A 24,182-nucleotide genomic window follows, 5' to 3' on the forward strand; every position below is an offset into this window, starting at 1 on the left:
GCTCAACAGAAGTTGGAAAAATCCCATCCAGCTCAACCACACTGTTGTTAAATTGTCTCTTTGCTTCTTCAGTTGAGCTGTCATAGCCCTGTCTAGCCGTAATGGCCATCTTTTTCTCTCGCTGTCTAAAATCTTTTTTCTTGGTATGTGAAGATCATCCCTTCCAATTTGTCCCAACAAAATGGAATCCTCTTTTTTAGAATAATTCTCAGGAAGGCATATGCTTTTCTTTTCCTCAATATTCTAATGGTGATTTCCTTCAAAACAATTATTTCTACATTATGAATCTGCAATTTAGTTTTGAAATGACAATTCAAGGCTTGATCTCACATCATTCTTTTTACAAAACAGACCAGCACATCATTACAGACTTCCCAGATCGTGGCATAACAAGAGTTTATTCTATGAACTTTATCTATTTAAATATCCATTTCAAGCCTGCCTCCATTCAAACTCAAGAAAGAAAACCCCAACTCAATTGATTTAGGGGAGAGGTACTTTTATTAAGTTTAAAGTGATAGATAGCAAACGCAAGGCAAGATCTGATTCAAAATGTGCAAAAGTTAGAGTCACCTCAAATCCCTCCCTCCAGGGTCCAGCACTGAGAGTCCAATCAATGTCCAGTATGATGTTGTGGAAAAGCTCATCTTCAGAGATTTCTAGCTAGCCTTAGGCTTGGATTCTCCCTTAGTTTTCAAAAGGTTAGTGATTGGTAATCTCAGCAAAAGGAATGAACTGTCTATAAAAATTTGCAAAACCAAGAAAACTGCTTTCTAGTGTGAGGGAGTGCCCATTCCAGGACTGCTCGCACCTTCTCTATCTCCTCGTGTGATATGCAATATCCTAAGTAGTCAATCTTGTCCTGGTGAAACTCACACTTGGACAATTTAGCGTACAGTTCACCAGCTCTTATTCAGGAATACACGCACTAGCTTTACATACTCCTCCATAATGTCTGTGTATATGAGAATGTCGTCTAAGTAGACCAGGACCCCTTTGTATAAATGTTCAGGCAGCACCTAATTGATTAATTGCATGAATACAGCAGGCACCCCTTGTAATCCGGATGGGATCACTCTGAACTGGAAGCAACCTAGAGGCAATTAAAGGCAGTTTTCCATTTGTCTCTCTCCTTAATGTGAACTCTGTAGTAAGCTTCCTTCAAGTCCAGCTTAGTAAAGATTTTTCTTTTGGCCAAATGTGCCATTATGTACTTTATTAGCAGCAGCAGGTAAACATTTTCCATTCACACAGTGTTCAGACCTTTATAATCTAAGCAAAGACAAAGAGGCCCAATCTCATCCAACTCCCTTGGAGTCATTGAATAGATTTTTGGCTTGGGGAGCTTTGTCCCAGGGAGGATTTCTATGCTGCAGACTGTGGGATTATGGGGCAGGAGCACTTCAGAGCCCTGTTCACGGAATTCCTCCCTGAGGTCCCAGTATTTCTTTGAGATTTTCTCCTCTTCATCCATGTGCTCGTGCACTGCAGCTCCTAATTCCCTTGTAACCTTGACTCTCAGAGAGGGTTTCTCTCCTGCTCTTCTCACCAGTTGGGACTGGATTCTCAAAAGCTCCATCCTCCAGTTCACAAGAGGGTTCCATTTTTGGAGCAAGGTTAATCCAAACAGGAGGGGCACACCAAGAATGGACAGCCTCCATTTTGGGGGCTACAACAAAACTCAATATCTCTTTGTGATTCCTTATCCACATTTCCATCAGTTCAGTTATGAGGTGAACTCCCACCAACACCACTGACCCATCCAGCTGGCAAAAGGCCATCGATTCCTTAAGTCTCCTTAGTTTGTTTCTCAATCCCCTTGGGGCTAATCACACACCTAGTGCATCCTGAGTCCAAAAGGACCAGCATCTTCCCCTAGGTGCCTGATGATTCTTCTGACTCTTAGCTCCACTGGGATAGTCATGCAAGTCACTTACTAGGGCAGCTATGGCGAACCTTTTTTGGCTTGCGTACCATAAGGGGGGAGCGCAGGGGGGTCGTACGTGGGCGTGCTGCACCCATAATCCAATGCATGCCCTTCCAGTGTGTATGCACGCATAAGAGGCACTCCCCCCATTTTTTGCATGCTTTTTTCACCCTCCCCAGGCTCCAGAGGCTTTATAGGAGCCCAAGGAGGGCGAAAAAAGCCTCTCCCACCCACCCCCAGGCCATCCGGAGGCTTCAGGCACCTTCAGGAGGACCTCTGATTTGCTCGTAGGCTCCTTTTTAGTCCTCCAGAGGCTTCAAGGAAGCCGCCTGAAGATCCCTGAAGCCTACAGAGGGCTTAAACTGACCTTACAAGCAAACTGAAAGTCCGTTCCCAAATTTCTGGTTTGCCCATAGGGCCAGTTTTTTGCGCTCTGGAGGCTTCAGGGAAGCTCCTGAAGCCTCCAGAGGGCCTCTGGGGGGGGAGGCTCTTTTTGCCCTCCCCAGACTCCTATAAAGCCTCTGGAGCCTGGGGAGGGAGAAAAATGGCTGAACTCAGTTGGCCAGCGTGTGCATGCATGCTGGCCAGCTGACAGGACAACGCCTCGCGTGCCACCTGTGGCACAAGTGCCATAGGTTCGCCATCCCGGTACTAGGGGATTGTCATCAGTCTCACTTCTCCAGTAGGGTTGGAGCTCCCAGCTCTTGCAAAGGAGGGGTGAACTCAATGACCTCCACCCCTCTTGACGCTGTTTCTTGGTGCTTCAGTGGCTGCTTCTCAGTCCTCTTGCCCCCAGTGGCTGCACGTTTGGGGTTTAGTTTGACTGAACAGCACTCAGTTGCTCAGTGCACCTCCTTCCCATACTTGAAGCATGCTGTGGACCTCAGTTTGGGTGCTGGTCTGCATTTGACAGCTCTTTGGGAATCCTTAGGAGCAGGGAGTGGGCATTTGTTCCAACTGTGGTTGCTATGGTGCCAGTCTTTAGCCAGATCAATTTCCATCTTGTTAGCTAAGATGTACCAGTGTTGGAGCTCTTGAGGGGACACTCGGGAGTCGTAGCAGTAATAGATTTCATGGCCCATCCTTACAACATTCCATCAGGACTTCCTGAGGCCATGTGGCCATGTGACAAGCCAGCTCATGGAACTCCTGGATATATTCTGCCACTGACATATGCCCCTGAGTGATGGTCTTCATTCAGCTCCTAGCCTTGCATTTGGCTAGGACAGGGGTGTCAAACTCAAGGCCTGTGGGCCCAGCCTGGAAATATGAAATTACCAGGCCATGGTGCCTCTGCCAGACAATACACGCTGCATGAACATATATCATGGCCCGTTTTTGGCCTCCTGCAGCATTCTGCCAGCTGCTGGACACCATGGAGGGTGAAACTGAGGTGCTTGAAGAAATCCAGTTTGACACCCCTGGGTCAGGGAATTTTTGAACCTCTAACGAAGGGACAACATAAACTGGTCATAGTTCCTTAGTTGGAAGCATTGTCATTGTGAAAGGTGACCATCCAGTCTGCAGCTCCTTCCAGGGCCATGTTGACACATCTCATTTTGGCTGCCTTAGATCTCAACTCTTCTCCATATACCTGCATGTAATTCAAGACCTGGGCTAGGAACAATCCCAGAGTGCTGGGATCCGTATTTTGGGATCCTTTGTATTTTACTCCCAGCGGAGGAACTTTAGGAATTCAGCACCTCTGGGGAATGCCCACCCACTGGGAGGACTTGAGTCACCAAAGCAGCTCTGGCCAGAGCTATCCCTTGTGGACCAACGGAAGTTGCCATGGCGGCTATAGAAGCAGCCACTCATCCCATTGCCTGGTCCGTCTCTTCATACAATGGCAGGGCAGAGTTCTGGGTGACAGCCTTCCGAACTCTCTGGTTCTCAATTGCTTCATGCAGCAATTGCAGTGCATGGGGTGGCAAGAGGTTCTTTGTCAGAGTTAGACAGGGAAAAGTCAGCACACACTCTGGTGAGGGTTTCCCCAGGTGGGTGCTCCTTGGGGTCTTCCAGCTGTTCTATGCCTAGCGACCATCTGGCTGAGACAGTCTCCTCCTTGAGTCGCAGCTCCTCCAGCCTCTCTATCTCATGTCGTCTCCAGTGTGGCTGAGGAGAGGTAATTCCAGGGCTCTAGCCTCACTATGGGTCAATGTCGAGTGCTCAGTCGCCATGGTTCACTGGGGTCTCTGGATTGGCTGATAAAGCAGATCTTGCCTAATGTCAGGCCTGCCTCCATTCAAAACTCAAGAAAGAAAACCCTCAACTCCATTGATTTAGAGGAGAGGTACTTTTACTGTTTGAAGTGATAGCAGTGAAAGGCAAGATCTGAGTCAAAACATGTGAAAGCTATAGATAGAAAGTCACCCCAAATCCATGAAGGGTGTGGCAAGACACAGGGAGGAAGCAGGCGCTAGAAATCTCTCCCGCTCCTCAGGCCAGCAGCGAACAGACAAAGCCATTAGCAAGACAAAAGAAATAATAGATTTTGAGAACTGCTTAAGGGTTAGAAAGCAAATTGGAATCTTTTGGCTTTGACTTTTACTCTGTGTTTTTGATTCTCTAACTTTTGATAATCTCTCTGATTTGCTTTCAAAGCCGTGAATTTAAAAGATAAACATGATGAATTGTTTACACTGCCATCTAATAATAAACGTTGGCTGAATAAAAGCTGGCTAAGAAGGATTGATCTTGAGCTATTGCTGATAATACCAAATTGATTATAAAGTCTCTTGTAGAAGAAAGAAAATAAGATCAGCTGTGTAAACACGGTGTTGCGCTCTCTTGCTACATTATAATGGGCTGCTGAGCATGCCCTTTTGACAGCACTTTTTTTTTCTTTTTTACTGGAAGAAGAAACTTGGATAACCCAGACAACCAATACTAAAGATTCTCTCCCCCCTCCTTTTGTTCATTTGGTTATTTGGGTTCTCTTTTACCTACCCAAATTTTTATCTTTTTCTTTCCTTTATTTTCCCGTCTCTTTTTTTCTGCCTTTTTGCAATGAGGTGTGGATTACCATTGTGGAATTAATTTTGTGGCATTTTTTCTCTTTTTTGAGGGGAGGGGTGAGTGCTTTTTCACCAATCTTTTTTTCTTGTTTCCTTTTTTTAAACTTCACATTGGCATTATAAAGCGAATGGATTAAGGTAGCAAGAATCTGAAGACTGGGTCCAAGAACAAGGGTGGGTTTATTGGAAGTTGGTGATTGCGCTGCTGTGGGCGGCTCCAGGATTACAATCAATCTACTAATTTACTCTTTGGATTATAAAATTTGATTATAACTCAAATATGTCAAATACCAAGATGAAGAAAATAACATTATATGTATCTGCAACAGCTACACCGCCTGGTTCAGCAATACTGAAAGCAACAGACACACCACACAACAAAATAAAGCCATCCTGGAACTTAGAAGTATGTTACAAGTCATGCACATGGCTCTCAAGGAGCAAATAAACAAAATAGAAGAGAAAGTGGATAAGGTGGAAGATGAATTGAAAGAAGTCAAGGAAATGATGGGGAAAAATGAGTGCAAAAGGTGGAAGAAAAGGCAGAAATAACAGAGAAAAAAGTGGAGGAGATGGATTATAGGCTGACAGCAATTGATAAAAAGCAAGATGGAGCCAGTGTTTTTTGGGAGATGGAAAGATCCAGAACATAGAAGAGGAGAAAGGAGATAATTTAGCAGAGAAGATTGCAGAAATTCTTTCAGCGGCTACAGAAATGAGTAAGGAATATATTCTAGGGGAATGGATGACACATTAAAGTATATATAATACATGCAATTAGAAACAACTTGCCCAGAGAGATACATGTAAGATTTGTCAAAAAAACCTCTAAAAAATGAAATATTGCAAGCATCAAGAAATACAAGAATAAAATACAAGTGTAGAGAGATAGTGGTATTGAAGCAAGTCCTAAGGAAGATCACAGAAATAAGAAAGGAAAACCACTTTTTGAATAAGAGTCTGATCAAAAAAGGGGTGAGTTTTAGATGGCTTGTTCCAGAAGGGATTTTGGTAAACTGGCAAGAACAAAGGTACCGATTAGATACACTAGAGAAAGCAGAATTGTTTTATGAACAATATATAGTAGCACAGGAGGGAATGCTGGTAAGAGAAGAGGGAGGAGCTAAATGCCAGGAAGCTAAGGGAAAAGATCAAAGGGAGATGGAGAAAGAACAGAAAGAGAAAACGCTAAGAGAAGGAGCAAGAGCCAAAGAGACAAAGGAGGAGAGGGAGCTAAGAACAGCTAGATAAACTAAACATTGAGAAATACAAGATTATTGACATTGGAGGGTCATGATTTGCAACTGGGTTGGCATGCTTTTTTGTAGTATGGCAAAAGTAAGGCACATGGCTGTTTTCAAAGACATTATGTAAGGAATAGATTATTAACAATATGGGAAAGAGTGAAAGGGAAACACTACTTAGAAATACCAATATGACTTTCAACAAAGGGAGCATTGACGCATCCAAATATTAGTAGTATGGAAAATATTATTAGATACAAAGATATCATAATAGAAAGGGGGAACTAAAACAAAAACAAGAAATAGAAAAGCAAGGGATTGATATAGGATGGTTTTCACAATTGCAAATACAATCAAGATATGAACAATATAAAAGGGAATACGGTTTTAACTTAGGAAGTTCGGAGTTGGATAAGATACTTATGGGAATGGAAGAAAGAATAATTAAGAAACTATATAGCTACTTATTAAGAACTAGGCTAGAAGAAGAAGTGGTTAAAGATACAATGTTAACTTGGGCAAAGAATTTTGGCCACATGATTGAGCAAGGAAATATTGGACTAAAATAAGAGTATGGTTAAAGAAAATGTTACAACAAGAAATAGAATTTAGACTAGAGATATTTTTACAAGGTATTATCCCAGAGAAATTCAAGAAAGAGGATACCTATTTGATTATATATGTAACTACAGCAGCAAGAATTGTATTTGCCCAAAATTGGAAATTAAATAAGCTACCAACAGATGAAGATACAGTAAAAAAAGGTATTAGATTGTGCAGAGATGAATAGGTTGACAAAGAAAATAAAGGACAAAGAGGAATCAGAGTAGTTCAAGACATGGGAAGATTTTATGATTGGCTAGAGAAAGGAAACTAGAAAGGAAAGTAGGAAGAAGAAATAGAACCCAGATGATGCACTATTAAATGGAAAAGGGGGGAAGAAGGGGAAAACAGAAAAGAAAATATTAGATATATAATTATATATTCAAGAACAAGATATAAAGGGAGCGAGAAACATAGGATAGATTAGCGAAGGTAAGGGAATAAGAAATGATACCAAATTATATTTGGGTTTGTGGAAATACCATCCCAAGGAAACATAAACTGAGATCTGAAAGAGACACCTACAAAAATAGAAAAGAAAGGGAGAGAGGAGGAGAGAATGAAAGGAAGACGGGGAAAGAAGAAAGAGGTAAGGAGAAGAGGATGGAAGGGAGAGGAAGAGAAAGAGAGAGGGTAGGAGAGGGAAGAGGAAGAGTAGGAGTAGAAGAAAGGTAAGGGAAAAAGGAAGGGGAAGGAGAGGAGAAAGGAAGAAAGTAGAGAAGGGAGGGAGGGAGAAAAGAAAGGGAAAATAAGGTGGTGTTATAACAAGAGGAAGGGATGGTAAATAAAGCAACCCAAACTGTATATTATAACCTATTAAATGAAATAATAAATGTATAAGAATGACAAATGTAAAGAATAATAATTATGTGAATGTATACTTAAAATGGTATGTAAAGGAACATAAAATAAAATAAAAATTCTGAAGAAAAAAATGTCACTCCAAATCCCATCCCTTAGAATCCAGTACTGAGAGTCCAATCAATGTCCAGTACAATGTTGTGGAAAAGCCCACCTTCAGGTATTTCTCCGATCTGGAAGCTCAGGATGGTTGGCCTTGACAGTGTAAACACCTCTCTTCAGCAGCTCCATATTTCATGACTGCAAATCTCCCTTTGAGTTTACTACACCAGCTTAATTCCCCATCCCAAATACTTATAACTCATACTTATAACACTATAATAATTTATAAATTATTATAACAATTCTTAAATAATTATATTATTAATATAACTAATACAATACTCATATTATAATAATAATACTTATAACTCAGTGTATTAGGACTCACACTCTTATACTTTACATAAATGACTTTTGCGAGCATATCATAAGCAACTGCATTCTCTTCGCTGATGATGTAAAACTACTGCAATGCGCTCTACATGGGGCAGCCCTTGAAGAGTATTCGGAGACTTCAACTTGTCCAGAATGCAGCCGCGCGAGCAATTGTGGGTGCACCTCGGTACACCCACGTTACACCTATCCTCCGCGAGCTGCACTGGTTACCGATCAGTCTCCGGATACGCTTCAAGGTGCTAGTCGTAACTTATAAAGCTCTTCATGGTATTGGATCTGGGTACTTGAGAGACCGCCTGCTGCCAATTACCTCCCACAGACCCATTAGATCTCACAGGGTTGGCCTCCTCCGGGTGCCATCTACCAGCCAATGCCATCTGGCTATTACCCGGGGGAGGGCCTTCTCTGTGGCAGCTCCGGCCCTCTGGAATGAACTCCCCGCAGGGATTCGGACCCTCACCTCCCTCCAGGCCTTCCGAAAAGCCATCAAAATCTGGCTTTGCCGGCAGGCCTGGGGGTGATGAGTTCCCTCCCCTCTCGACATGTATGGTTGTGCGACTGTTGCCTATTTTTATTATTTGTATTTCGTTTTTATGTTCCCCTTTTTCCCCTTTTGAATTGTTTGCCGCCCTGAGTCCTCCCGGAGAAGGGCGGCATACAAATAATAAAATTCTATTCTATTCTATTCTATTCTATTCTATTCAACATCACCGACAATGCTACTGCCCTACAAAGAAACTGTGACCTTGTGTCAGAATCGTCAAACAATTGGCAACTCCAAATTTTAACCAACAAATGGCAAAAATAAATCAGAACACCAAAAGAAACTGGGCGGATATGACCTCGTGGATGACCCTCACTCTGTCAAGGACCTTGGAGTACTCATTTCTAATGATGTAAGTGCCAGAGCTCACTGTAATAGTATTGTCAAAAAGGCATTAAGAGTTCTTAACCTAATCTTTTACTAATTTTAACCGAAGCTTTTTCTCCGGTAATATTATATTGCAAACAAGGGCATATAAAACCTTCGCTATACCTATTCTTGTATACAGCTCATCGGTCTGGAACCCGCACTACATTTCAGACATTAATACAATTGAGAGAATCCAGAGATATTTCACGAGAAGAGTCATCCACTCCCCTGCTCACAACAGAATACTTTATACCACCAGGCTTGAAATTTTGGGCTTAGACAACTTAGAACTATGCCATCTTCAGTCTTACTTGAGCATAGTACACAAAACTATCTGCTACAATGTCCTACCTATCAATGACTACTTCAGCTTCAACCACAACAATACATGAGATCACAATAGATAACACTTAATGTAAACCGCTCCAAACTCGATTGCAGAAAATACGACTTCAGCTACAGACTTTGTGGTTTCATCCCCAAACCCCCATAGCTTTAATTTAGACTGTCTACTGTTGACCTCTCACCCCATTCCGAAGGTTTGCAAGGGGCGTGCATAAGCTCACCAACATGCTTACCATCCCTGTCCTACTGTCCCCACTTATTCATATCCATTTCCTGTATTCATAGTCATGTTTATACTTATATCTGTTATCTTATACATGCTTGACAAAATAAATAAAATTAAATTCAAAATTAAAACTTCTTAAAGGATAGCATGAAATGTTAGTAGCAATTGTTTCACATGTGGCTCCATCACAGCAAAGGTATCCACATCTCTTTCATACTCTAAATCCCTGGTATTCATTCTATGTTCCAGAAAATCCACTTTCTGATTTATCTGTTTTACCTATCCTGAAATTTGATGCATCCGTCATGGAGTTCTTTGGTTATATTTTCCATATTTGCCTCTATTACTTATATTGTTTTGACTGGATATTCTTCCAGTATATCTTTCATATGTTCCAATTCTCCTCATCCCTAACAAGGAAGAGCTTACACTTACAAGACTAAAATTATAGTTTTCTTAGTAAGACCTAGATACCATAAACTCAACAGCACATAGGAATTGAAAAAAACAACTATTAATAATTTTTAACATTTTATGTTAAAAATGTTTTAGATCACCTATTTGTCACTCCTTCTACAAACTGGCTGCTGGGAAGCATGGACTATTGACTATTGACTTTTGTGATTAAGAGCAATGGAGCAAAGTGATTGTTGTAAGTTCCAATTATATCACATGACTGAAACATTCAACACAAAATTTGTCCTGATCTAATTGTCTATAGAGTTTGGTTTTTTCCTAACCAAAATGAAAAGGACCACTATTCCAAGTTTGAAACAAAACATGCTTTCTCTGCATGTTTCTATTAATAATTACTTTAAAGTGCCTGAAAAACACATGGCAGTGTTTTAATACAGCACCAATACTTATTACAACCATTTATACAAGTCTATTTTCAAATGCAATAAATAGCTTTCAATCACCTATCTACAGTTGAGCTTTACAAATATGTTCAAATTTCACAACTTATCTGACTTAGGAAGTTTAGGTAAAAGATAAATAAATACATTTTAAAAATTAGAACCAGTTGCTTCATTTAATTAATCTTTGGAATATCATATTATGATATCCCAAATAATATCTATTTTCACATAAATATTCATACATACATACATACATACATACATACATACATACATACATACATACATACATTAACACTTTTAACTAACTGTACAAAGGTTAGAAATATACTTAGAAATAACTGATTTTCACACCATCAATTAGAAAAGCAATTTTAAATTTAACATTTCCTTTGAGTGAGACCACAGTATAATATTTGTAAAAAGAATTTTGTAAAAAGAATTGGTATGAACTGGAAAAGAAAACACATTTGCCCAGAATGCTTTCATTACAAGTGTGAACCCCAAAGAACTAGGGGTGGTACACTACGTCAGACAAAAAACAAAAACATTAATAATCAATCTATCTTCAGAATAAGCTCAGCAAATTGGTTATGAAGAAAAAAGGGAAAGGAAATAGGAAATCTTGCATAGCCTGTCTAAAATATACACAAATATATATATATATAGAATATACACAAAAATATATACAATTTTAATCAAAATAATTCAGAAGTACTATAATACTATTGAAATATATTAACTAGACCAGTGATGGCTAACCTTTTCCGGACCAAGTGCCCAAAACGTGTGCATGCACCCAAACCCCCAAAATGCAATGTGAATGCGCCCTCGTGTATGCACCCCTACATGTGCCCCCCACATTCGCAGCAGAGACCAAAAGACCAGTGGGAGGCACACATGCATGCGTGACAGAGCTAAATTGGGACAACGGCTCGCATTCACCATCATGGAACTAGGCTATATCTTAAATTACTATATTTTATTCCCATTTTTTTTAGATTGTATTTTATTCCCATTTCATTTTAAATCATATTTTATTCCAATTTCAGTTTAAATTGCTTTCATCAAATTCTTCTCCAGATATAATTTTTTTCTTTCTTTGGTGAATTTATTAAACATGACCAGGCAAGTCAAACAGCCGATGCAATATATTGATAACAATTTAAGAACTGCGTTTTAGTTATTTTAGCCAACATGAACCATTAATTTATACAATTCAGTCATTTTTTTAATAACATGCTTTTAAACTGGCCTTTAACACATGTGATTTAATTTGAAAGGATGAGATGTAGTTACTGAACTAGAGTTATATGCTCTGCATTATGAAGTTTACCTATTTAAAAATGAAGCAGAAGTTGCTGGGTAAGAAGCTAGTGGAATTTATCCCATGTAGCCTTAGATCTTAGAATATGCAGGAATTTTTCAGGTAATTTAGTACAATACATTTTCCAAAAAAATGTATCATATATCCAGAAAATCAGAAAAAGTACTCCTGGTTAAATAGACTATCCTATGTCTTTTTCTTTTCTATATCTTTATCCTTTCTGGTTTTATCTGAAAGCAGCTAAGCCAGTTTCCATCACACCAAACTGCAGCAGATCTGCTCATGCAGTTAAAGCCCTACTTGTAGCTTATAAACAGGAATATAACTGTTCAATATTAAAGCAAACACTATTAATAGGCAATGTCAGTTCAATATAAGGAGAAAGAGGCGAAATTGAGACAATGCTAGTTTTTTTATTGAAATTTTTTTTAAATTTTTTTTACAAATATTTACCTCCTCCCCCAAGCCCAACCCCCCCAACCTCCCCCCCCCCGACTTCCCAGAACAAATACAGAGTATAAATCTTTAACAAAGATTTCTAAAATAAACTTAAAGAAAGTTAGTTATCATCTTTCATTTGAGCTTTAACTTCTCTTTTGTTAGGCTAACTCTAAACAGATTATATCATTCCTCACTTTTTCAGTCATAAACTATCTGGAATTTCTTAGTCCTATATTTATTTTGAATATAATCAATCCATCTTCTCCACTCCAGTTTATATTTCTCATTTGAGTGGTCCTTAAGATATGCTGATATTTTAGCCATCTCTGCTAAGTTTGTTATTTTTAATGTCCATTCTTGAATAGTAGGCAAATTTTCCTTCTTCCAGTATTGCGCCAGCAACAGTCTTGCTGCCGTTATTAAGTACAAAATCAAGTTATTCTCTATAACAGTACAATCAGTAGTTATACCTAACAGGAATAACTGAGGGGTAAACTTTATCCTTTTTTAAAGAACATTTTGCATAATAGACCATATTTTTATCCAAAATGCTTTAACCTTTTTACAAGTCCACCATATATGATAATACATAGCATCAACACAATCACATCTCCAGCATTTAGGTTGTAAATTCAGATACATGCAGGCCAGTTTTTTAGGATCTAAATGCCATCTATAAAACATCTTATAAAAGTTCTCTCTCAAATTTTGGGCTTGTATGAATTTTACATTTCTCACCCATATCTTTTCCCATGTATCCAACATTATTGGTTCTTCAAAATTTTGTGCCCACTTTATCATACAATCTTTAACTAATTCTGTTTCTGAATCCATTTCTATTAATACATTATATAACCTTTTTATATGCATTTGACTTTGATCCCTAATTTGTTTTAGTAAATTATCCTCATTTTGCATAAAACCAATTTTTTGATCTTTTTTCCATCTGGCCTGTAACTGTCCATACTGAAACCATGTTTGAATTACCTTTTCCTCTTTTAATACATTCAAGGGTTTTAGCTGTAATACACCTCTTTCTATAGTGAGAAGCTGTCTGTATGTAGTTACATCCTGTTTTTGTACTATACTTATGTTCTCTATTGCATGTCTGGGAATTGCCCACATAGGTATCTTGTCGTTTAGTTTATGGTGATATTTTCTACAGACCCGCAGTAGAGCATTTCTTAAAATATGTCTTTTGAAATTCTTATCCACCTTCTTGTCATATAACAGATAAGCATGCCAACCATATACCAAATCATGCCCTTCGATATTAAGTATTCTATCATCTGTTGAGTTAATCCAATCACTGATTAGTGATAAAACTACTGCTTCATAATATAATTTTAGATTTGGCAATTTCAAACCTCCTCTCTCATGTACATTTGCATTATTTTAAGTTTTATTCTTGGTTTCTTCCCTGCCCAAACAAATTTGTTAATACCCTTCTGCCATTCTAGCAAATTTGCATCTTTTTAAAGTATTGGTATCATTTGAAAAAGAAATAGAAATTTAGGCAAGACATTCATTTTCACTGCTGCTATTCTTCCCAACAAAGATAATTATATTTTTTCTCAATTTTTCATCTCTGCCTGTATACTATGCCATAGTGGCTCATAATTATACATATAGTTTTCCGTTTGAGGTTGAAATGTAGACTCCTAGATATTTAACCTTTTTAACTATTTCACATCCTGTCATTTTTTCTAAGTCTTCTCTTTGATTAGTGTTCATATTTTTAACTAGCATCTTTATTTTTCCTAGGTTTATTTTAAATCCAGATACTTGGCCATATTGATTAGTCATATTCATTAAAACCTTGATAGATTTCTCTGGTTGGGTTAATGTTATAACCAAGTCGTCCGCAAATGCACATAGTCTATATTCTTGATGCCTAATCTTGATTCCCTGTAAATCATCTGACTCCCGTATTTATTCAACAATAACTCGAGGGTTATAATAAACAATAATGGTGATAGGGGGCAACCCTGTCTTGTACCTTTCTCGATTTTAAATGGTTCTGTTAAACTTCCATTGACTATAATTTGTGCTGTTTGTTCCTGATATGTTGCTTTGATTGTAGAAAATACTCTACTATTTGCATCTTTTGCATTGTTTTCATTAAAAATTGCCAATTCACTTGATCAAAGGCTTTCTCGGCATCTAAGAATATAAGCGCTGCGAGGATTTGATTATTCTTTCCCAAATATTCCAGTATATTAACAATTTGTCTTACATTACTTCTCATTTGTCTCCCTTGTATAAAACCGGTTTGATCATTATGAATCAGTTGCTGAATGACCAACATTAACCTATTCACTAGTATTTTTGTAAAAATTTTATAATCTATATTAAGTAATGATATAGGTCTATAATTTTTTGGTTGACTAAGATCTTGATCTTCTTTAGGTATCAGGGATATGAAAGCTGTCTTCCAAGATGGGGGTACCTTCCCTTCCACTTAGATTTTATTAAATAATTCCTTAAGGGGTTCTACCATTTCTAATTGTAAATTTTTGTAATAAGCCACTGTCAAACTATCTGTGCCTGGTGCTTTCCCTGCCTTTAGCTGTTTAATTACCTGGAGGATTTTCCCGAGGTTATTGGTTGATTCAATCTTCCCCTCTGCTCGTCCTTAACTATAGGTATTTTTTCTTTGTCCAGGTATCTATCTATATCTAAACCATGTATCTTGTCACTCTTGTACAATCCTGTAAAAAATTCACGAAAGGCCTTTTGAATCACATCCTGTTGATACACTTCCTTCCCTTTATAATGTATTTTCGATATATTGCGAGATTTTTGTTTCTTCCTAGTCAAATATGCTAGCCATCTGCCAGGTTTATTTGTGTTACAGAAAGTATTATGTTTTGCATATAACAAATTAGTAGCCACCTGATCTGACATCAGGATATTAAATTGCGCTCGTAATAAGGTAATTGCTTCTTTAATCTTCTTATCTCCTGGGTTTAATATTAACTCCTGTTCTCTCTTCCTAATCTCTTCCTCTAGTTCATTTCTTCCCTCCCCTGTTTACGTCTATGTAACCTTTTTAAATTTATTAGGACTCCTCGCATGTATGCTTTACTTGCATCCCAGAGCATTTCCATAGATGCGCCCTTATTCATATTAAAGACAAAATATTATCTCAACAATTTTTTACATTCATTAACATTTTTCTCATATCTAAATAAATTTTCATTTAATCTCCAAGTCCTGCTAGATTCCTTCCCAAATTCCAACTCCATCCAAACCGGTTTATAATCTGTTAAAGCTCTGGAACATATCTTCATCTTCTTTACCCTAAAAAGCAAATCATTTGTTGTTAATATAAAGTCAATCCTGGAAAAGGATTTATGTCTATCAGAAAAGAATGTAAAGTCCTGTTCTCTTGCATTTCTTTCTTGCCAGATGTCTCTTAGCTCCATATCATCCATCATATCGAAAAGACTTAGGTAATTTCGCTTGCATTTGGATGTTTTGCAGGAGACCCTTCTTGTTTTTCTTGGTATACAGAACACCGTTCCAATCACACATTAATATGCAAGATCTATAGTCCCACTGTATTAACTTAGTATGGAGCATTTTGTAAAATTTGTCTTGTTGTTGATTGGGAGCATATATTCCCATTAAAAGCATCTTTTTCCCTTCTAATACCAGTTCTATTGCAATATATCTCCCTTGGGAATCTGTTTCAATTAATTCAGCTTTCATGTCCTTTCTTAAGTATATAACTATACCATTTTTCTTCTCCGAGGCGGAGGCTACAAAGTGTTGTTCAAGTCTTGTATTGATCAAATATTTCTGGTCAATTAATCTAATATGTGTCTCTTGCAGGCAAATTATGTCATTCTTAAATTGTTTCAAATAATGATTTATTTTCTTCCTTTTCTGTGGAGAATTTAAGCCATTAACATTCCAGGTTAAGAACTTAGTTGTCATCTTTAGCTCCCTGAAGCTTTTTAAGAGCCATCTGAAAATACTGTAGTTTGGCTTTTGGCCTGGCTCCTCCCACTGCTTCTGAGCTAAAACCTGTGAGTTCTTGAACTGTTGCGTGTGTTTGTTGCAAAGCTTGTTGCTTTTTTAACTCTTGTTCCATACGCCTAGTGACCACGCGGGTTTGCCTTTGCTCCTTGTTCTGAGAGAGGAAGTTGGTCCAGCCTGAATGATCCTTGGATATCTTGCTGTCTGTTCTGTCCTTCTTGTTCTCTTTCTCTGGGTCCTGGGGGGGGGGGATGTCCAGCCTTCAGTATATTATTATAAAAATCTTGAGCCTTCCATACTGAGTTAACACAATATCTTTGTCCCTGGTAATTAACTGCTAACCCAGCTGGAGCTTCCCATCAGAACTGTAACCGACGGTTTTTGAGCTCATCCACTAAAAAGGCATAGTCTTTCCTTTTGATCTCAACATTTTGGGTGGTATTTCCTTCAAAATAGTCACCTCCTGACCTCCAATTTGCAACTTGGTTTCATAAGACTCTTGCAATATCAAATTCCTCGTATCTCTCTGGCAAAATACACCACAATGTCCCTTGGGAATTGTTTTTGTGTGGCAAGCCAGGAATTAACACGATATATCTTGTCAATTTGCCAGTCGAAATCCCCTCCTGGCCATCCCATCAATTGATCAAAAGCTTCTGAGAAGATCTGCTTCAAATTTTCTTGGTTTTTCTCTTTAAGGCCCCTTATCCTTAAAGCAAATTCCATCTGTCTGTACTGCAACATTATAATTTCATTTTCTGCATCATCAACCTTGCGTTTGACCACATCCATTTTCATTACCAGGTTAATATTGGAATCACTAAGATCTTCCAATTTGTCTTCAATTCCTGATATGTAGCCAGATAAGCATTTAAAAGCCTCTAAAATATCGTCTCTAATTTCTTGATTACGAATCTGGACCAAGCTCATAACTTCTTCTAACAATTCCCTAAAAGCAACAGAGATTTTTTGAGACAATGCTAATTTTGTCTATCTAAGCTCAAACATTCAGAGGGATAATGATAGTCATGAAATAGCAATATCTTCTACTCAGGAGAAAAACTATAATACATTTACACAAAATATTAAATGTTGTAAAACTCACTGTTTTTATAACAAAGGTACATTACTGAGGCCAAGATTTTCCCAACTGTGGAAACTGGATCATCAAAAGAATCAATGAAGAAAAACTGATGATTTCAAACTAGGATATTTTGAAGTTCAAGAAATATAAATCATTCAAAACTAGATGAAGTATCTGTAAAAAGATATGCAGTGAGGAATCTTGGTATTCTGTTCTGGGGCCAGGTGCTTTACCTCCTTTCAAATGACTTAAGGGTACTCATCAAGATTGCAGAAGACACAAAGATGGGGTGAATTGCTAACCAACCCCTCAAGAAGGCAGCCTCACATTTCAAAAGGATCCTGAGATTTGAACACTGGTCTCTACCCAACAAAATGTTATTCTACGGAAGGAAATGCAAAGTTCAACACTTAAGTAGAACCCTGCTCCCAAAATAAGATAGGTAGTACCTGGTTTGACATTAGTACTTTTGAGAAGAAATTGTATTTCCTGGTAGACCACAAAGAAAGCATGACCCAGCATGCAGAAGCCAAAACAGCTATTATAAACAGCAGATGTATAATTAAAATAATTAAACATAGCACTAGTCAGAATGCACTTAAATACTGTGACTAGTTTGGTCACAATAAAAGGAAGATGCTAAAGAAATAAACAAAATGCAAAGAACAGCAGCAAAGACAGCAAGGAACATGAAACGTGGAAGTTAAATGCTTACGCTACTATGAAAATAGTTTAGCCTAAAAAACAACAGGGGAATTTGAAGAGATTGTGGATTTATTTTTGGTACTGTTTGAGGATAGGATAGGAACCAATGGATGGAAGTTTTGCATAGACAGATCCAAGCTTGAAAAAAGGAGGAAGGTCTAAAACTTAAAAGCAACTAAATCGTGGAACACATCCCGGAGTTGAGGATGATGCTTCACTGGAAGTTTTCAAGCAAACATTTAACATCAATTTGTCTGGGATGATCTGAAAATTCCTGCAGTGGGCAGGACGGAAGGCCTCCAAAGTCCCTACCAGGATTCTATTTTCTAAGTAAAACTATATTGCTCATTGAGAGCACTAATAATGAAATCAAAGCTTAAATATTTTGCACACATTAATGCAATAGTCACAGGAGAAGCTTCTTGAAGCTTAGAAAATTTTAAAGGAACTGAAAAAGATACCATTAGAAGGCAAGTAGCAAGATATTATCACTGATGACATAAGCGTGAATTTACAAGAACTGTAAAGCAGTAGTACAAGCATTGTACCGAAGTCAATCCGTACAAAATAATGTCTATCAGGTGTGGGAAGAAATTACTATCTGGTTCAGTTCCAAGCTGGGAGAAAGACACTGTAAACATGGAGGCTGTTTGGAAAGATGGTTTAATGATGAACAGAACCACCAAGTACGTGGTTCTGGTACAGCTGACAAAATGGAGTTGAGAGTGAGGGTTTTTTGTGCTTGGGCTTTGTATTTGAACTTCCTGTTCCTGTGCAGGAACATATATTTTATTGGCTGTTGTCAGAGTCCCATGGGGCCCTTTAGGAGTTATGTGAAGATCATAGTTGGCTATATAGGTAAAGTACAAATCCTAGGTGTGTGAGCTAAGTTTGGTTGAAGTTTCTGAGGGTGATGCAATATCTGAAAGGGTGTTGGGCAATTCCTATTGTGGCTTAATGGCTTTTGTCCTGTTTTGGCTCTTGGGTGGGGACTAATCCTACCATTCTGCCTTTGTTTCAAAATATCTTGTCTTGAATGAATTACCAAATCTGCATTTCTAAAAGATGGTCTCCTCAGTTTGGTTTCTGAATAGGCTGGCCCCTTTTTTTTTAATGGGCACAAAATATTTGCTGGGGCTATTAAAAAAAGTGGGGGTTGCTTTCTGTCTCCAAGAGCAAGTTTCTCCATTTCTCATTTAGGGAAATATAATATTCTCAGGATATCTTCTGCTAGAGGAAGGGTATGGGAAATTAAGGGAACAAGAACTCCCTTTATTTCTTTATGTAAGGTCCTTATTTTATTAGTATGAAAATATTGGGAAATGTGGCTATAATTGTCATAGTAATCTCCCTTAGAAGTTAGCATGGTTTTTTTTTTTTGGCAACATAGTGTATTAATTTTTTATAATTTCATGGGTGAACTGAATATATTTTCTCCTTAAAACAATGCTATTCCTGCCAGAAGTATTTTCAAATTGCTTCAGTCCAGAAAAACATTGAAATGTGGATTGCTTACAAACGGGAAAAATTAAACATACTTAAGACCTTAAAAAATGAGGTCAAGGACAATGTATGAATATCTCCTTGCATATGACAGCACTAAATAGAAGTATGTAATAACTTCAATCTATTTTGAAACAGATTTTTTTAACGTTTAAAGTACAAGGAAGTTTGTTAAATGTACTCCAATTTGATATTAAATATAGCATCTGATAGGACAATCTATTTTAACAAGTTATTTAAAATGATTTGCATCAGGAATTAATCCATGTATGCCTTCTCAACAAATCTAAACCTTCCAACTATTTACAATAAAAACCAATATAGTATGATGGTTATACTATTGAACTAAGAAAGGTTAAGTTATAATATTTATTTAATTATGAAGTCCATAAGAAGATTCTGCTCTAGTTATTAACATTTATCTCATAAAATTGAAGTGAGAACAAATTGAGTGAAAGGCCTTGCACACAGTATTACTACCAAAAAATATGGTAAACACAGAGTATCAACTTATATACATTCAGAGACTGAACTCACTAATAAAGCGATTAACTGCCAAATTCACATTCAACAAAATAGTAACTTGCTGATGGATCTTAAATTGTACAAATTGATCTTGCACCCTGCACTGTAACAATACAATATGTGAGATAGAATCTGAAAACCAACCTCCCTCCCTCCCCCCTCTCTCTCATACACACACACACATACACACACACAAACTAATCTTTCATCAGTTTTTTTAGTAGTATTCAAATTAAAATCACCCAAAGAAAACTTCCCAATATTTGAGACTGGATTTGCCTTTGGATGCCAATTGAACACATTACTAATATACCACATTTTCTCTTTACCATGACCATAATTTATCTGGATATATGGATAATTCTTTAATTACTTCCCAGTTCAACTTACAATATGCTTACAGAATCTTTTAGAGGACTGCAATTGTATCTGACATTTACTCATGATTTTTTCATACTTATTTTACCTGAAATCACGGTGCATTATTTATTCAGAAACCAAATACTTGGCATAACAATTAGATTCTTGCCCATGATAGTTATTCAAGCATACTTTGCTACTGAATTTAAAGTAAATAATGTCCTGATTAAAAATGAGTCATAAATGATGCAAAAAAATCTATAAAAAGGTTTACAACGTTTAATAAGACTTGTTTCGAATTTTGCTGTATTTCAGAAAGTTTTAAGATATGTTACAGAGAAAGTAAAATCCCACTTTGCCGAAATGTATAAAACATAAAAAATAACCTTTTCCACATGCAAAGCTAGCACAAAATGATGATTAATCTAAATATGAACATTATTAATAAGTTATGAACCTTAACTTGTCTCCAGAAGTTGTGAATGCTCCAACACTGGAAGTTTTAAAGATGAGGTTGGATAACCATCTGTCTGAAGAAGTATAGGGTTTCCTGACTAAGCAGGAGGTTGGACTAGAAGACTTCTAAGGTCCCTTCCAACTCTGTTATTCTATATTAAATTTTATCAATTTATCATAACAATCTATGCAATATTAGGTATATAAAAGTTTTCAGATAAGGAAGATTAAAGGATACCGAGAAAGCTCATAATTAAACAGCTGTAATTACATAAGCGGAGATGAATTTGCAACACAAATACATTTATAAACTGTCAGTGATGTGACAGTGTATATAATAATATTAAAATTCAACATTTTTCTTAATTTCTAAGTGCTGGAATATAAATATTTCCTACTGTATGGGAATTCATACAGTAAGAAAACTCATTTCACAAATAGATATGTACCAGCAATAATTCAATGCTTTCACCTTCAAACGTATCATTTATTCCTACTGGAAAACTAAACTATAAATAGATTATCTTGAGAACCAAATATAAGCTGCAGAATAAATTTAAAGCTGATGTATTTATAAGATATGGAGATTATATATCAAGTTCCATAAAAGAAAACAATACATTGTCCATAACATCATAAAATATCTAAAGAATAGTATATTTGAACAACATATTTAAAACAAAGTAATTAACACATTTTAATCTTTATTGGGCTAAGATGCTCAAAGTAGATTGTGTAAGATGATGGCCATGACAACCTACTCTATAAGATCCAAATTATACAGCAGTCTTAGGTCAGGACTTTCATGTATCTTTGTTCTTTAAAGATTATCCTCCTTTTTATTTAACAAAAAGTATAGTATCACAATAAAGTAAGGATACATTTACACTAATTTGTAGACGGGTTAAGGTGACATGTTCAGCTTCTCAAAACATAAAACCAGGTGCACAACTGAAAGAAATAGAGCTTTTTACTGGTAGATGTATACTACTTGTACATCTGCCTAAGCCTAATTTTAAATAGTTAAAAATCTTAAATAAATTATGGTACAATATGCATTTCATATGCTTAGTGAAGGTTTTCAACATTCAAGTGCAACAAATTCAAATCTTCATTTTAATTATATCAATGGTAGGGTTATTTTTAATTTTTTGATTACTAAATGATCAATTATGTTTAAATAATAAAAACATTTAAACTGAAAACGGTACTCACCATCCCCAACTGCCATTGCTCAGTTAAAATATTACCAAATGATTCTTCAAGGAAACCAAATACAGTACAAGACTGTATGTTCCTGCGCCACTCTCAGTTCAGTGCAGTGTGAAAACAGACACAGCACTGTGTGACCCAGTCAGATCTGCAGCTTTATACTGCAACAAGCAACAGCTGCTATGCCACTTCAAAATAAAAGTCCATCTTGTTTTAGGAAACTCCTTCTATCTATTACAATAAACCTGATTACTGCAAATACCAATGAGGCATTTCAGTACTATAGTAAGATTCCCCATCTCTTTTATTTTTATCATTACTCTTGCCTTTTTTCTTTGAAGAATCTGCTTACAACCAATGAAATTCATTCCACAAGGACTTTTAATGCAATCATCAAAACAGAAGGCATGTGTTTGGGAACATGTCTTGCTTACAATCCCTAAGGATTTATGTATTATCAGGATTAGTCACATGACCAAAATGATTATCTGATTTGTATTGGTGCAATAGTATCTAGTGAAATCTTATTGCAGTCAAAAAAGATAAGCAAAATAAGACATTTACGAACAATCATATAAAGTAGAATAGAATGTGTATGATAGTTTTGTTTGGCTCCTCTCTTCCGCCCCCCCCCCGCCTTTCTGTCGCTTTTCTTCTGTGTTCTCAATCCCCAATAGTACACAACTATCTCCAGCTGTTGTAAACAATCATGTCAAAGGCACACTGTCAAAGACTTTTCTGTTCAAAGAAACAAAAGCTGTGCCACTGTTTTGGATAAAGCCAGTGACATAAATCTGAATCAACCACACAATAAGAGCAAGCTGTCTTACATTGCTTACCAGACTCCCATTGCATAGATATTCATAAATTCCCCACCAAAGTTTTACAAATATATAATAAAAGCGGAATTCAGAACACATAATATGTTTGCAAATTAAATCTTTAATTCAGCAAGCCATTTAAATTAGGACATACAGTTAAAATGTATTTGTATACTGCAGTACAGTAGAGTCACAAATTTAACTGCAGAGTTTTATTCAAATCTTGACAGTCTATGTACTTTCACCCACATATGTATTGAGACTCTGCCATTTATTAATCAAATGGCAAGTATGTTTCTAAATATACTTAAAAAAATAATAGTTCTCTAACTTAATAAAACAACACAAAATCTATGCCACCAAAGCCTGTATGGAGTCATTTTTTGATGAATGGCAAATCTACTTTTTCAAAAATATCCCTTGTACCCATTATCCCTTGAATCCAATCCTTAACATCAGGAATAATCCAAGTTTTCCAATTTCTAAAAATAGTTCTCTTAATGATACCCAGACCCAATGCAACCATAATGCCTTAAAGATGCCCGATTCTAAACAGATTTTGTAAGAAATGTTCTTTGATGCAGATGAAAATTTTTAGATTCCTCTAGGACAATGTGGTCCAAAACTGAAGCCTCTAAATTTCCTAAACAATATAGATTCGTGTGAAAAATTAAGTACACCCTCTTTGAGTTTACTATGTATCAAGACATATTAAAAATGATCTGATCCTTAGCTGTTCTTAAAAGTAGACAAATACAACAAAATATGATATATTATACCATGACATCATCTGTTTTACAAAAAGAAAGCCAAAATGGAAGTTATGTCTGAAAATCTAAGTATTGAGTATCTCTATGATTCAATAGCTTGTAGAACTATCTTTACCAGCAATAGCTAACTTTAGCAACAATAATTCCTCTACAACAATGTGAGAGGACTAATAAAATCATATAAAAAATGATTACTTCAACCATTTTTTGTATGACTTTATTAGTCTCTCACCCTTAAGAAAAAAGGTCTAGAAATCTTTTATAAATTGCAAAAATGATGCAGAAGCAAATTGAATAAGCGGATGTTGCTTATAATTGCAACTGAAATACAAGAACCAAGATCTATGTTAAAATCCCTGCTTAATAATATAATTCACTGGAAATTGGGCAGTGGATTACTATCTCTCCGCCTAATCTATTCCTGAACTCTTGGGATAAGATATAACAAAATCGATCCACTCACTAGCAGTAGATTGCACTGGAAAGAAAAAAGTGAATAACCTTTTTGTTGTTCAGGCTACAACTCATTAAAAATACAAATAATTTCTTCTCCGTACATT

General features: G+C 36.7%; 1 protein-coding gene across 7 annotated transcripts in view; it reads right to left on the reverse strand.

The window, feature by feature from the left end:
• Positions 1-24,182, reverse strand: part of CLASP2 (cytoplasmic linker associated protein 2) — a 345,278-nt gene that overhangs the window by 196,662 nt on the left and 124,434 nt on the right. The window contains exon 1 of one of the 7 annotated variants that reach the window (XM_087713013.1): positions 22,035-22,157. The exons of the other annotated variants lie outside the window; for them this stretch is intronic. Coding sequence (XP_087569139.1) covers positions 22,035-22,050 — 16 coding nt within the window. The 5' untranslated portion in view covers positions 22,051-22,157. Of the gene's footprint in view, positions 1-22,034; positions 22,158-24,182 lie in introns of those variants that run through there. 7 annotated transcript variants of the gene reach the window in all.

This window comes from Thamnophis sirtalis, unplaced genomic scaffold (genome assembly GCF_051295495.1).
Source record: "Thamnophis sirtalis isolate CommonGarterSnake01/CBP01778 unplaced genomic scaffold, rThaSir2_p1.2 scaffold_4, whole genome shotgun sequence".
NCBI classification, from domain to species: domain Eukaryota; kingdom Metazoa; phylum Chordata; class Lepidosauria; order Squamata; family Natricidae; genus Thamnophis; species Thamnophis sirtalis.